Below are 14,587 nucleotides of genomic sequence, written 5' to 3'. Positions count from 1 at the left end.
AAGAAGTGTACTGTAAACTGTTTTTAAACAATGTTTAAATCATCAAAAGTTGTGCCGACACTGGGTACCGAAAATACTGACTGAGGTGTACAAAAGCAAACGTCTAGCCAGTTCTTTGACTTACCTAGAGTGGTAATGTGAGGAAGATAATGAGTTTTGAAGCCAAACTGTGAAAGGCAACGGAACATGAGTGGCTTCCATTACACTTGAATCAAAGCAGCAGACCTTGGAATGGTGACATTCAACATCACCCAAGAAAGTTGAATTTAGGAAAACAGTTTCACCCTGGAAAGTCATGTGTATTGTTTTTCTGGACAGGAAGGGGTTGCTGCTTCTACATTTTTGCTTGATGGGGACACCGTAATTTCTACTACATATTGTGAGACCTTAGAAAAACTTTACCATGCAGTCATGCCAATGCCTGTTCACGCATGGCCAATCAATCTCAAGAGCTGATTGGATCATTTGGCTGGGAATAACTTGATCACCCTCGCTACAGTCCTTATCTAGCAGCTGGTGACTGCACGTGTTCCTGCATGTGAAGAAGCATCTGGGCAGTCAGTGCCACATTGACAATGAAGGTGCCAAAACAGCTATGTTGCAATGGTCGTCTAATCAGGCAGCAGATTTCTAGGAGGATGGTATTCAGAAACTGGTTGTGCGACACTATAAGTGCCGCAGTATTGTGGGAATTAATAGAGAAGTAGATTAAACTGCAGACTTTCATGTAGAAATAAAATTGATAAGAAAAGTTTACACGTTTTATTTTTATTTCAAAATGGTACTTAACTTAAAAAAAAAAAAAACACATCTACATCCATACTCCGCAAGCCACCTGACTGTGTGTGGCAGAGGGTACATTGAGTCCCTCCATCGGTTCTCCCTTCTATTCCAGTCTCGTATTGTTCATGGAAAGAAAGACTGTTGGTATGCCCCTGTGTGGGCTCTAATCTCTCTGATTTTATTCTCATGGTCTCTTCGCGAGATATACGTAGGAGGGAGCAATATACTGCTTGACTCCTCGGTGTAGGTACGTTCTCGAAACTTCAACAAAAGCCCGTACCGAGCTACTGAGCGTCTCTTTTGCAATGTCTTCCACTGAAGTTTATTTATCATCTCTGTAACGCTTTCGTGATTACTAAATGATCCTGTAAGGAAGTGCGCTGCTCTCCATTGGATCTTCTCTATCTCTTCTATCAACCCTATCTGGTACGGATCCCACACCGGTGAGCAGTATTGAAGCAGTGGGCGAACGAGTGTACTGTAACAGACTTCCTTTGTTTTTGGATTGCATTTCCTTAGGATTCTTCCAATGAATCTCAGTCTGGCATCTGCTTTACTGATGATTAATTTTATATGGTCATTACATTTTAAATCACTCCTAATGCCTACTCCCAGATAATTTATGGAATTAACTGCTTCCGGTTGCTGACCTGCTATATTGTAGCTAAATGATAAAGGATCTATCTTTCTATGTATTTGCAGCAAATTAAACTTGTCTACATTGAGATTCGACTGCCATTCCCTGCACCATGCGTCAATACGTTGCAGATCCTCGTGCATTTCAGTACAATTTTCCATTGTTACAACCTCTATATATACTACAGCATCATCTGCAAAAAGCCTCGGTGAAGTTCCGATGTTATCCACAAGGTCATTTATATATATTGTGAATAGCAACAGTCCTACGACACTCCCCTGCGGCACACCTGAAGTCACTCTTACTTCGGAAGACTTCTCTCCATTGAGAATGACATGCTGCGTTCTGTTATCTAGGAACTCTTCAATCCAATCACAAAATTGGTCTGATAGTCCATATGCTCTTACTTTGTTCATTAAATGACTGTGGGGAACTGTATCAAATGCCTTGCGGAAGTCAAGAAACACTGCATCTACCTGGGAAACCGTGTCTATGGCCCTCTGAGTCTCTTGGACGAATAACGCGAGCTGGGTTTCACACGATCATCTTTTTCGAAACCCATGCTAATTCCTACAGAGTAGATTTCTAGTCTCCAGAAAAGTCATTATACTCTAACATAATACGTGTTCCAAAATTCTACATCTGATCAACGTTAGAGATATAGGTCTATAGTTCTATAGTTCTGCACATCTGTTCGACATCCCTTGTTGACAATGAGGATGACCTGAGCCCTTTTCCAATCTTTGGAATGCTACGCTCTTCTAGAGACCTACGATACACTGCTGCAAGAAGGGGGGGGGGGGGGGGGGGCAAGTTCCTTCGCATACTCTTTGCAAAATCGAACTGGTATCCCATCAGCTCCAGCAGCCTTTCCTGTTTTGAGTGATTTTAATTGTTTTTCTATACCTTTGTCATCTGTGCGACTATCTAGAGAAGGAACTACAGTGCAGTCTTCCTACGTGAAACAGCTTTGGAAAAAGACATGTAGTATTTCGGCCTTTAGTCTGTCATCTTCTGTTTCAGTACCATTTCGGTCACAGAGTGTCTGGACATTCTGTTTTGATCCACCTACCTCTTTGACATAAGACCAAGATTTCTTAGGATTTTCTGCCATGTCAGTACATAGAACTTTACTTTCGAATTCATTTAACGCCTCTCGCATAGCCGTCCTCGCACTAAATTTCACTTCACGTAATTTTTGTTTGTCTGCAAGGCTTTGGCTATGCACTTCATAGCGCTCTCAGTGTAGGGAGTAACAACTTAAGTCATACAATGAAGGCAAGTCTTCCAGTCTAGATTGTACACCAGTTAAGTTTCTTTCATGGTATACTGTTGAAATAACTCCATTTTTAGCAGTCATGTGCAGCTACTTACCTAATGAAAGATCCATAGCTAAAGACTGTAAAGACACACCAGTTGCATGAATACACAAGAAAAGCAATAGAAATAATCCACTGATATTAGACCGTATCACTGAAATCGATCTCCAGTAAGATTCTGGCATATACTTTGTTGTAACATCATGAAATACCTCTAAGAAAACTTGCTGGTGACACATAGTCAGCTCTGTTTTAGAAAATATCTTTCTTTTGAAACACAACTGGTCCCTTATTCACATAAAGTAATGAACACTATCTACAGTGGATCTCAGGTTGATTTCAAACTGCTAGATTTCCAGGAGGAATAAGTGCTAATCAAATTGCATGGCTATAGAGTTTTATCTCAGTTGAGAGAATGTATTTTGTGTTCCCCTTTTCCGACAGACTGTAGTTCATAATAATTGATGGGAAATTGTGAAGTGAAACAGAAGTAATATATGGGTTCCACTAGGAAGTGCTATAGGCCCCTCTGCTGTTCTTGATCTATGTAAATGAGTTAGGAGACTATTAAGCTGCCCTCTTAAATTGTATGCAGATGATGCTGTCATTTTCCCACCAGTAAACTCTTCAGTGGGTGAATACGATTTACAAAATAATTTACACAAATTATCTTCATGATGCAAAAAGTGGCAGCTGACCTTGATCAATAAAAAGTGTAAGGTCCCCACATGGAGAAAAAAAAATTTCCACTAAATTTTGGTTACACATTACATCATACTAATTTAAAGGTTGTTGATTTAACAAAATGTATAGGAATTACAGTTACAAACAACTTAAATTGGAACGGTCTGAAAGAAAATGTTGTGGAGAAGGCAAACTAAAGACTGTGTTTCAGTGGTATAACATTTAAAAAATGCAACTAATCTACTAAAGAAACTGATTTCTCTACACTTCTATCTGGTAGTGCTGTGTGGTATAGGATGCTTACCAGTGGAATTGACAGAGTACATTGAAAAAATTGAAAGAATGGCAGCTGACTTTTTACTATCACAAAATGAGGGAAGAAGTGTCGTGGATATGATAAGTGCGTTGGTGTGCTAGTCATTCAAAAAAAAGGGCCTTTTCTTGTTGCAGCAAGACCTTTTCAAGAAATTTCAATCTCCAACTTCCTAGAGAGAAATGACCATTGTGATAAAAGAAGAGAAGTCAGAGCTTGCATGGATGGATTTTGTTGTTTATTTTTCACACATGCAGTTGGAGGGTGGGTCTTTGAACTCTCTATGAAGCACTTAATGTGAATTGCAGTGTTGTCATGTAGGTACAGATGAATAACAATAAAAACATTGAACTCTATTTTTTTATATATTGACTTTATGTTGATATTAAAGCTATAACTATTTACAAAAGGTCATCTGCAATTTTGGAAAGGTTTTATTGGATTTCTGGATGTGTTGTAACAAACATTGACACAAGTTTTGTTTCCTTAACTGTGTGTTTAGTTAGTATAGGAGTGCCTTTACGCACCCCTTCATTTGTTTATATTAACCAAAAATTGTTTACAATTTCTTCAAACTGAAAATGAACAGTAGAAGTCACCTTATTGACCTTTAGTAATCCTCACAAAAAACAAGGAACAGACTGGCTGAATTTAACTAATATTTGACATCAAGACTATGCTACAAATTGAAAGCAAAATCTTGGGCAGCATATAGATTTCGAGGATGTCCAATTAGTGGTGGTGAAAATTTTTTTTAGGGAGCACACTGCCCAGATAATTGACACTTCAACTTGACAGCAGCACATTTTCCATGCTGATTAATACACAGAATGCTTCAGAAAGAAAGAAAGGAAAAACTACAATGTTTCATTCCAGCCACATTTGAGATTGGACAGCTATGGTAATTACAAATTTGTGATAGAAAATTCTAGTATGTGGAAAGAATACATATACACCTCTGTTAAACACTACATTATATACTGTTGTATTTTTCTTCCCATGGCAGGTTTGCATAAAGGAGACTGTCGTCCCTTTATTGTTGAGGGACATCAGGTGGGTCTGGTCAGGCCTGATGTTATGCAGCATCTTCATCACTATCCTGATGTATTTCATATTCAGCCCGATGCCGTCGAACTGAATCCTGCCTTCAGAGATTATGGGGAACGGAGTGACAGAGTGGAAGCAGTACTGAAAGACTGTCGTGCAAACAATATATTTATCGCACTTAAAGGTTGGCGTGAAGAGGTGTGTTGAATTAATGCTACAGCTTGTGTGTGATTTTTGTAGAAATAATGTTTATACATAAGTTCTTAAAAGATAACAAATGAAGACCTATAAATAATATTGGGGGGGGGGGGGGGGGGGTACTTTGAACACTAGAAGGACCAACCCCTCATTTTGGTGGTTGCAAATTCTTTTTATAGTTAACTCATTTGGAGATATATCAGTTTGTTTCATATGATTTATACAGTTTACCAGTGTGTAGTTCTATTTTTTTTCTGAACAACTACTTGGTACAATGAACATTTTATATGTAATAATTAATCCAAATGTATATGATAACAAAATGTGAAATGGATAACTTCCTTTAGCGAGATGTGTTTTAATGTAAAACACAATATATATTACTGGCCCATGTTGTTCCATCGTTAGCTATTTCAGTATTTTCACTGGAAGGATTTCCTTTCACTTGATTTATTCCTTTCCCTCCGTCACAAAATCTGTAGTACTGTTAGCTGGGGATATGAGCACTGTGTTGTTTGACTTGCTTGAAAATACATAGGACAATAATTCAGTTACAACTAAACAATTAACTCCAAGTTGTTATACCATGAAATGAACTTAAAAACCCTTATAAGCTTTCTTAAATAGTATATTTCTCATTGTCAGTAACATTTGTAGTGTCATCTTCTTGTAATTAGCCAATATCACAAACATTACAAGGATCTTCAGTTTCGGATTCTTTGTCTGTCATTGAAATAAAATATTTTAAAATTTCTGCATTAGATAAATCCTGTCTTTCAAACACCATTATGAAGCAACTGAAATGTGGTAAACACAAACTGTGCCATGTGAGCAATAAAGCTTCCTTCCTCATCAACAAAGGGTCAGGAGGATGTTATAAACCAATTAGGAAGGAAAAAGAGAATAGCTGTGGAAAAGTCATAAAGCTATTGTTTACACATCCATATCCTGAAAATGACAGGCAGCAGCCCTTCTAGTATGAGTTCATTGGGCCAGTTTTCTGAATGGTCCTAATTGCTGTATTCTTCGCAGACATCTAGCTCACAAACATTTATTAGAAGTCATAGTAAATGGGAACTGTAAAATAAATAATTTACAAGAAATAAGTCTACTAAAGCAGACCACTCATCAAAATGACAGGTGCGGTTCTTCTTGTGTTAAATAGTTTATTGTTGATCTGAACAATTTGTGTGGAATAAGACAATATGAAAATACCATAAATACTCTGGGTTCAAGTGTATAATTTATGGATTTTTGTGTTAATGGTATATTATTGATTTGAATGACTTATGTGGAATAAGACAATACAAAAACACTATAAATACTCTGGGTTTAGATGTATTATTTATTAATTTGGATCCTTGTCATTTTATTTTGATAAATGATAAATGGAAGTAGGTTATATCACCCCAGGTGTTCCAGTTTTTGTAATAAGTTTTGTTGATTATTCAGTAGAGTGTGGGCAGTTAAAACCAGAATGTAAGTCAAATATTGGTAAAGGCTCAATCTTATGTCTGCTATTGTTTCTCACAAAGAACTGAAGAAATAGTAAATAGCAGTCTTAAAAATATTATTGAGTGGTTTTCTGCAAATAGTCTCCCTCTATTTCATAAAGACAACATATTGAGTTCTGCACATCCACAGGTATTACATCAATGACAAATGTCACACATAATGAGGAAATAATAACTATGGTAGAAACTTCAAAAATTTTAGATGTCTATATTGATGGGAAAAAACGGACAAAAATGGAACGCCTAAAAAGCTTGGTTCGACCACATTTGAACTTTGAATCATTACAAATGATAGGGGTCAGGGAGACGAACAACTCAGCAAGTTGACATAGTTTGTGTATAATGTCATATGGAATAATGTTCTGGGGTAACTCATCTCACCTGCCAGTGATGTGTGCCTGGATCATTGTTGAAGCAACTTAAATGGTGATTGTGTATGCAAGAACAGGTCTTGTTCCAAAATGCGTATGCATCAAACTGCTTACACCTTTTCTGCAGGGAAAATTTCTCATGGCAGTTCTCTCTTTTTCTGTCTCTGGCCTCATATCTTGCGTGCGTATTAGTCCCATGGTCAGCTAATTTGACATTTCTCCTAACTCTTCCAACTGAAACTGCTCTTTGAATCTCTTTTTGAGGCTTTCCTTCTCTTGTGTATTATTACTGAAAATTAACATGTTGTCAACATAAATTGGAAAAGTTAATGTCATTTCCATCTTCTGGTAAATACATGGATCAGCTGTACTTCTTGTAAAGTTAAAGTTTAAGAGTGCTTCATTTAGCTTAATATTTCAATTGCAGTTACCTTGAGTTAATCCATAAACTGCTTTTTGAAGCTTAAAGATATATTTGTTCCTACCAATTCTAATGTCAGAATCAATCGGTGGGATTATGATGTAAGTCTCTTCATCCAAATTGCCTTATAGGAATCCTTTAGCAGCATCTAAGTGATCTATATCTGAGTCATATTTAGTAGCTAAATCAAAGTGATACATGAATGAACTGTAGCAGATTATTGGAGCTTGTCTCATTATAGTTTAAATCCTTTGTTTGTGCACAGCCTTAAACTATACTCGTACATTGTACTTAAAAATGTGTCCTTGGAGATCCTTTTTAGTTTTGATAATCTATTTAGTCGTTTTTGGCTTTTTATTTGAGAATGAAAGTGCCTTTTCCCATGTATAATTTTCAGCATACGACTGTAGCTCTTCTCTAATTTCCTAAAGCCTTTTGTGTCATTCTCTGCTTTGTAAATATACTTTTTAAATATACTACTAATGATAACAGATTGGAATTGTTTGTCCGTAGAATAATGGGACACTTAATCATTCATCATCATTTCAGAATAGTTGATGATCTGAACGTTTGACACTGCTCGGGTAAAACACATCTTGATTTGTTATTATTCGCATTAGTAATAGGCTCAGATTCATGTATTTCTAGACATTTTGCTTAATTTTGTATCTATTTCCACCTGTGAATGGAATAAATAATGTTTCCAGTTTATGAGACTTGTTAGGCACTGTTATATCCCCACTCTCCTGAACAATATTTTTGTATCACATCTTTCATTTCAAGATTCAAACTGTTCAACATATTAGACATGGAAATAATTTTGCTTGCATATTCTTCTACTGTCAAGTCGCAAGGAGCACAAACTGTAAACCATATCTTCTTTTAAGTCTGAATCATCTCATAACTCCTTTTTACCCCCCCCCCCCCCCCCCCCCAGACTTCTTTTGCGGTTGTTGTGTTCTGCAGGTGCATATAAATTAATGGATCAGCTAACAATATTATTTTTTTCTCTGACATCATATACTTTTCCCTTGACCAGAAGAAGAAATGGCAGTCATTATTCCACATTAAGGTTGCCTCTCTTACAAAAAAGGAGTGCACAATAATGCCACCAAATGATATCAAATATGACAGATAAGAAAGTTAAATTTCAAAAAGGTTCTCCTTGACAATTTCTCCTTCTGTTCAGTAGAAGAATTTCTAATTTGTTATGTGCTAGAGATAGGTCATGCATGAGTGAAGGGTGCCTGCTTTTTTTTTGTGTGTGTGTGTGTGTGTGTGTGTGTGTGTGTGTGTGTGTGTGTGTGTGTGTGTGTGCGCGGGGGGGGTGGGGGGGTGGGGCGGGCGCGCGCACGCATTTCATATCTGAAGAAGGCTTTAGCCGTGAGCTCAGTGTATAACAGTCTATTCATTGTTCGTGTCTGCAACTAAACGTAACAGCTCTACAGTAAGTAGCAATCTATCCATCTATTCTTTTCTTAATATTGTTGATATTCCAACCTGGACTTTTCCATTGTTTAAAGAGATTTTAAAATTAATTTTAATTAAACAGGGTGGCACACAAAATGTCATATATTGATGTCTATAAATATTTTATTTGAAGGCTGGCAACATTGGAATGTTGTGAGAAGTAGCCATCATTGCTGCTTGATTCAACAGAAGTCAGCACTTGTCAGTATCACGCATACAAGTTGCCATTGTTTCATTTTAGTAAAATGGAGCACAAAGGCTTGTTGACACTAGAACAGAAAATGTAGATTATGTTGTTTTACGCAGAAAAGACGAGTGTAGCAGAGAGTCAGCGATGTTTTCGTGTTCGTTTTTGTATGGGGCGCCCCCCCCCCCCCTCCCCCCCCCCCCGCCCCCCCACCCCCCCTGCAGACAGACAGTGTATAGACTAACCACAAAATCTGAAACTGATGGCTGTATTTTAGAGCAAAGCAACATTGTGCCAGCTCGATATATGCTCTGGAGACTGTGAGAGTGGCTTTGACATGGAGAGCTAGGACATCCACGGGGCGAGCTTCAGCCAAACTGGGCATCTCACCTCGTTCTCTTCAGAGATCACGTTTTGCTGATATGAAATTATTTCCATACAAAGTGACAGGTTGCACAAACTCGTGAAAAAATTACAATGTACGGCAATTACAGTTTGTAAATTTGGTGCTTGCATATGATGATGCCGTGATTCACAACGCATGGTTCTCTGATGAGATGTACGTTCATCCGAATGGTAGCGTCAGTTGGCAGAATATTAGATTGCGAATTATTGAGAAAAAGCTGGTGTGTGGAGTACCATTTCCAGCTTTGAAATTATTGGGCTAATCTTTTTCAGTGGCACAGTTAACAGTACAAACTGCGTGAACATATTGCAGAAAAAATTTCTTCTACAGCTTTAAGCAACAGGGTTACCAATGGAAATCCAATGGATCATGCAAATTGGAGCTTGTCCTCAAACAGAACATTATTCTGGATTTCCTCCATGGCCATTTTGGGCACCATGTGATGTGCCATCAACATCTAGAAGATTTTCAGGATGGTTCAATATGGCTGTCTCACAGATTGGATATTAATCCTTGTGATTATTGCTTATGGGGACTTTTGAAGGAGACTGTCTACCACAACAAAACATGTAATCTAATGGAACTGGAAGTGGCTACTGCAACAGTTTTCCAGGGAATCACAGAAGAAATGCACCACATGCTCAATGTGCATACGCACTCTTGATGATTAACACACGCGTTATTAAGTTATACAAAGAATTTTCAATGTATGAAATTTTGCATGCCACCTTGTGTATACAGTACTTTCTGTACAGAGATTAACAAACACTCAGAGGGGTAATGAAAATGATCATCTTAATAAACAACTATTCAGGAAAGTTTATTGAAAGAAAAAGTGTAAAAGTTGATGCTCGTATATGATGAAATGTGGTTCTTCAATGGACAAATGTCAAGTTCATCTTTAAGCTGTATTGTATGTGATACTCCCACATGTTTTACAATCTTTCTGTTCCTATTCAATATAGATTGTCTTAATGTTGATGTGCGGTTCCATATGAGGACTGATGGATTAATTTGTGTGTCACATTGGGCATGTAGCTTAGAGATACAATGTATGTGCTTGATAATGACTTCACAGTCAAAATTGGCCAATAGCAGCAAAAAAATGGAAAATTTTGGAGATTGTGATGGGCAGTGTTTTATTTTGAGTACTGTATAGAGGCTTTGGACCCCTGTACAAACGAGATATTCACTAAAGAAATTGTAAGCTTTGGTATACCTTATTATAATGGATAAAATGTTCGGGTGGTCAGTCAAGTTAGAAAACTGTGACAGTTTTGTAACACCACTCATAACACACAAAATAGGCCTTTGCTGTGTGACATGGCTTTTCACTTTGCACAGCTCACTAAGTTCCTCTGGAAGAAAGTTACTGCTGAATGCAGTAGTTCATTGTGATCATTATTGATTAGTGACTGTTAATGATCATTGTGTTGTTGTTGTTGTTGTTGTTGGTGGTGGTGGTGGTGGTGGTGGTGGTGGTGGTCTTCGATCTGAAGAGTGGTATGATGCAGCCGTCTGGTGCAAGCCTCTTAATCAACAAATAACTACTGCAATACATCTTTCTTAATCTTCTCACTTTACTCTTGTCTTGGTCTCCCTCTACAATTTTAACCCCCCACATTTCCCTCCACTACTAAATTGGTGATCCCTTGATGTCTCAGAATGTGTCCTATCTACTGAGCCCTTCTTCTAGTCAGGTTGTGCCACAGATGTCTTTTCTCCCCAGTTGTATTCGATATGTGATCTACTCATCTAATCCATAACATTCTTTGTAGCACCACATTTCAAATGCTTCTGTTCTCTTCTTGTTGAAAAGTTTATCATCCATGTTTCATTTCCATATGTGGCTACACTCCATACAAATACTTTCGGAAAAGACTTCCAAATACTTAAATCTATATTTGATGTTAACAAATTTCTCTTCTACAGAAACACTATTCTTGCATTGCCAGTCTGCATTTTATATCCTCTCTATTTTGGCCATAATCCGTTATTTTTCTTCTCAAATAGCAAAACTCTTCAACTACTTCAAGTGTCTCGTTTTCTAATTTGATTCCCTCAGCATCACATGATCATTGTTATTTGTTCAAAATAATTTACAACTGGAAGATATTAATTAATTGGAACTGTACAGTTTCATAACTACAACATTTATTAACCCAAAAAATTAAAAAAGATTAAGAGGCTAGTAGGGTACAATAATATAGCTTATTCCTGCTTTGTGACAACTCGTGTTTTTGATTAACTTTTTACTTTTGTAATTTTGAAGCATTAATGTAATCTTTCTGACTCATTTCAGGTGGGAAGCAGAAAATGTAAAAGCTCTATCTTTGTTGTCTTTGAACTTGCGAATTACAGTGTTTTGTTGTAATTAGGTAAAATGATGCAGGAGTAATAAATTTATTTGCATAAATATTGCTGTTACCCATTTTATACAACTCATTCTTGTCCATTTAAAACCTTTCTTTCCCATTTTTTATCTTTCCATCTCCATATGTGAGCAGTTGATTGAAATTCATAGATACTGAAATAATCTTAAAATGTATTTATGATAATTCATTTTTATTGTATCTGTTTCCAGTGTTATGAAGTTTGTGCTGCATATGCATCCAAAGCGCTTCTTAAGATGGACCGTTCAGCCACTTGTAAGTAAAATAGTTTAACTGAGTTTTTCACAAGAGAATGAGTAAAGTCAGTTTATCACTATATTGAGCAGCTAAAAAAATCTCTCTCTCTCTCTTTTTTTCTTTCCATGCAGTTTTGTGGGCGCGCGTGCACACACACACACACACACACACACACACACACACACACACAGCTAGGATGGCTTCATACAGCTATGATCTTGCTAGAAAGTGTTAACATGTTTATCTCCATGGTGCTGTGTAGCCTTTCTCAATTACACCAGTACTTCAGATTATGTAATGCATCTGTGAATATCTCAAACGAGGAATCAAGATTATGTTAAGAGTGGCATGATGATATTGTGCTTCACTTTGCCTGTTTGATTGTAATGAAACAATATTATTCATTGAAATCAAATTTCATAGATAAAAGTTACTTTGTTTCTCTATTTTATTATGTAAGGAGTCTTAATTTTTTGATACCATTTACAGCTATTTGAAGTTCCACATAAAAGCTACTCGTAATTTGTTCTTTTCCCGATCTTTTAAACCTCAGTTCGATGATAGGTAGCAAAATTCAGTGAAAAAATTGTTGTTGGGTTAGTCTTTTAGGACTCTTCCATCTTTTTGACTCACTTATGTGTTCAGTTTGTATGAAAAGCTGTTGTTACAATAATTAATAGTTGATTTGGAGTCATAAACAAACTTTGAGTTTTGGGGTGTTTTTCAACATTTTCAAGTACAATAACTATGCCTGTACAAACAGAAGAGAAGTGTTGTATCCCTATTCCATTTATCAGTTGTAGAAGAAGAAACAAAGATAGCTGGATGCATAATGTATCCTGCACGACTGTATTATTTTGTAAATGGCTCAATTATTTGGAAGAAGGTTTGTTGCAAGTGATACTTCACAAATGTCCTAGTATTCTGTTGTATTTTACACCCTCTTTTTTTTCCTGTCAAGATGTTGAGGCAAATGAAGTATTTTAGTACAGATCGTTCATATTACACTGCTCAATACACAGTGGAAATAGGAGTACAGTGATCTAGTATTTGCCAGTTGTCACAGTAAAACATTTCACAGAAATAACTTACTTTTGTTTTTGAATATATCCTAACAGACTTGTAACCAGATTTGTGCTGGGCCACTTTAGATTCACATTTCCTAGCAATATTTGCAAAATGTTTATGTGAACATTGTAAAATCTGCAAATTACTCAGTAGAACAACTGCACAGTTTGTGAAGGCAGGTACAGCTTACCAGTATTAGTGATTTTCTGTCATAATCCAGTTGACTGTTGAGCAAGGGGATAAACGACTGCATATATGCCTCTATATGTATTCTAATCTCTCTTATCGTATTCTTATAGTCTCTATGAGAAATATGTAGTGATTGCAATGTAATAGTCTCACAGTCTCGTTTGAATGCAGGTTCTCAAAATTTATTCAACAGGATTTTGCAACAACTACTTCATCTTTCTTCCAAGGATTACCGAGCATTTCTTTCAAACCTCTAATAGGGATTCTACTGAACTGTATGGTCCTGGCAGTACATCTCTGAATTGGTTCGATATTTGTTGTTAAGCTTGGTTGATAGCGACCCCAAGCGGTGGAAATGTTTAAGTGATAAACAGGTGGAAAAGAGCTCCTATATTTATTCCATTCATTCCGTTTCTGTGATGGGATTGGATTATCTTTGACAGTATTTAAGAAGACAATCAATACCTTGTTTTAATGTTGTTCTGTTACTACTTTCTGGTATATGCAGTTTTTCCCTTAGTAAATGTAATGAGTGTGGTACAACAGTTTTATTCCAATGTAAGAATGGTTATGGGCACAGTTGTGCTAACAAAGAAAACAAAAACTGTGTTAGTGTCAATTAGCTGATCTAAAACACATCCTTATGGCAAAGACGAAATATTTGCCGATATTGGTTGCCTACTTTTCATTCTTTGCATTTGGGAAACGTTAATTGACACTGAGCTGTGTTTGATAATCTCACAGAAAAGAAAAATGCAGTAAAATAAGTAATGAAATACATAGAGCTGAAGGATAACAGACACACTATACTGAGAAACTGAGTGTAGTGAATTACGCTTCTTGAATGTATCGGGTGAAAATTATTCTAATAGAGTCTTATTTGTGGACTGTAATTGAGCCTGGTGAGATGGAAGCTGGTGAAGGTGCTTCAACCGCTTATAAGAAAGGCATATATGACACGTCAAGGTAAGGCTTTAGCAAGAGTTGTACTTTGCATTTGTGACAGGTAGCTAATGTGTATACGAAATTTGTCAAATCCAAAAATAGTATTGGAAGAACTTTGAAAATTACATGCCCCAATGAATAGCAAATTTCACACTGTGAAACTAAGATGGAAGTTATACTCACTAAAAGTGAAGAATTGTGACTCTGGAAAATTATCTAGGACTGATAAACAAAATTGTAGTGGATCTAGTGAATGTTGGTGACAAAACTGAAGGCGAAGATTTAGCAATGGCTATTCTGTGTGAACTTCAAGATGAATGGGATGCAGTAGTTACGGCTTTGTGCTGTTTGCCAGATATTGATTTTAAGTGTGCTACAGTTAAATGCCATTTACTTGCTGAAGAT

At 36.7% G+C, this 14,587-nt stretch overlaps 1 protein-coding gene across 5 annotated transcripts in view; it reads left to right on the top strand.

Annotated features, from left to right (window-relative positions):
- The window catches only part of LOC124604147 (uncharacterized protein YJR142W), a 271,445-nt gene that overhangs the window by 13,930 nt on the left and 242,928 nt on the right, over positions 1–14,587 (top strand). For 4 of the 5 annotated variants that reach the window (XR_006978592.1, XM_047136454.1, XM_047136453.1 and 1 more), the window contains 2 exons: positions 4,743–4,981; positions 11,935–11,998. Coding sequence is in view for 4 of the 5 variants with exons in the window: in XM_047136454.1 (XP_046992410.1) it covers positions 4,743–4,981; positions 11,935–11,998 (303 nt within the window). In the remaining variant the exon portion in view is untranslated. Of the gene's footprint in view, positions 1–4,508; positions 4,638–4,742; positions 4,982–11,934; positions 11,999–14,587 lie in introns of those variants that run through there. The other variant, XM_047136457.1, reaches the window with a different exon arrangement.

Source organism: Schistocerca americana, chromosome 1 (assembly GCF_021461395.2).
Source record: "Schistocerca americana isolate TAMUIC-IGC-003095 chromosome 1, iqSchAmer2.1, whole genome shotgun sequence".
Classification (NCBI taxonomy): Eukaryota; Metazoa; Arthropoda; class Insecta; order Orthoptera; family Acrididae; genus Schistocerca; species Schistocerca americana.
Note: the sequence above shows the minus strand (reverse complement) of the source record. Positions and strands in the feature narration are given on the sequence as shown.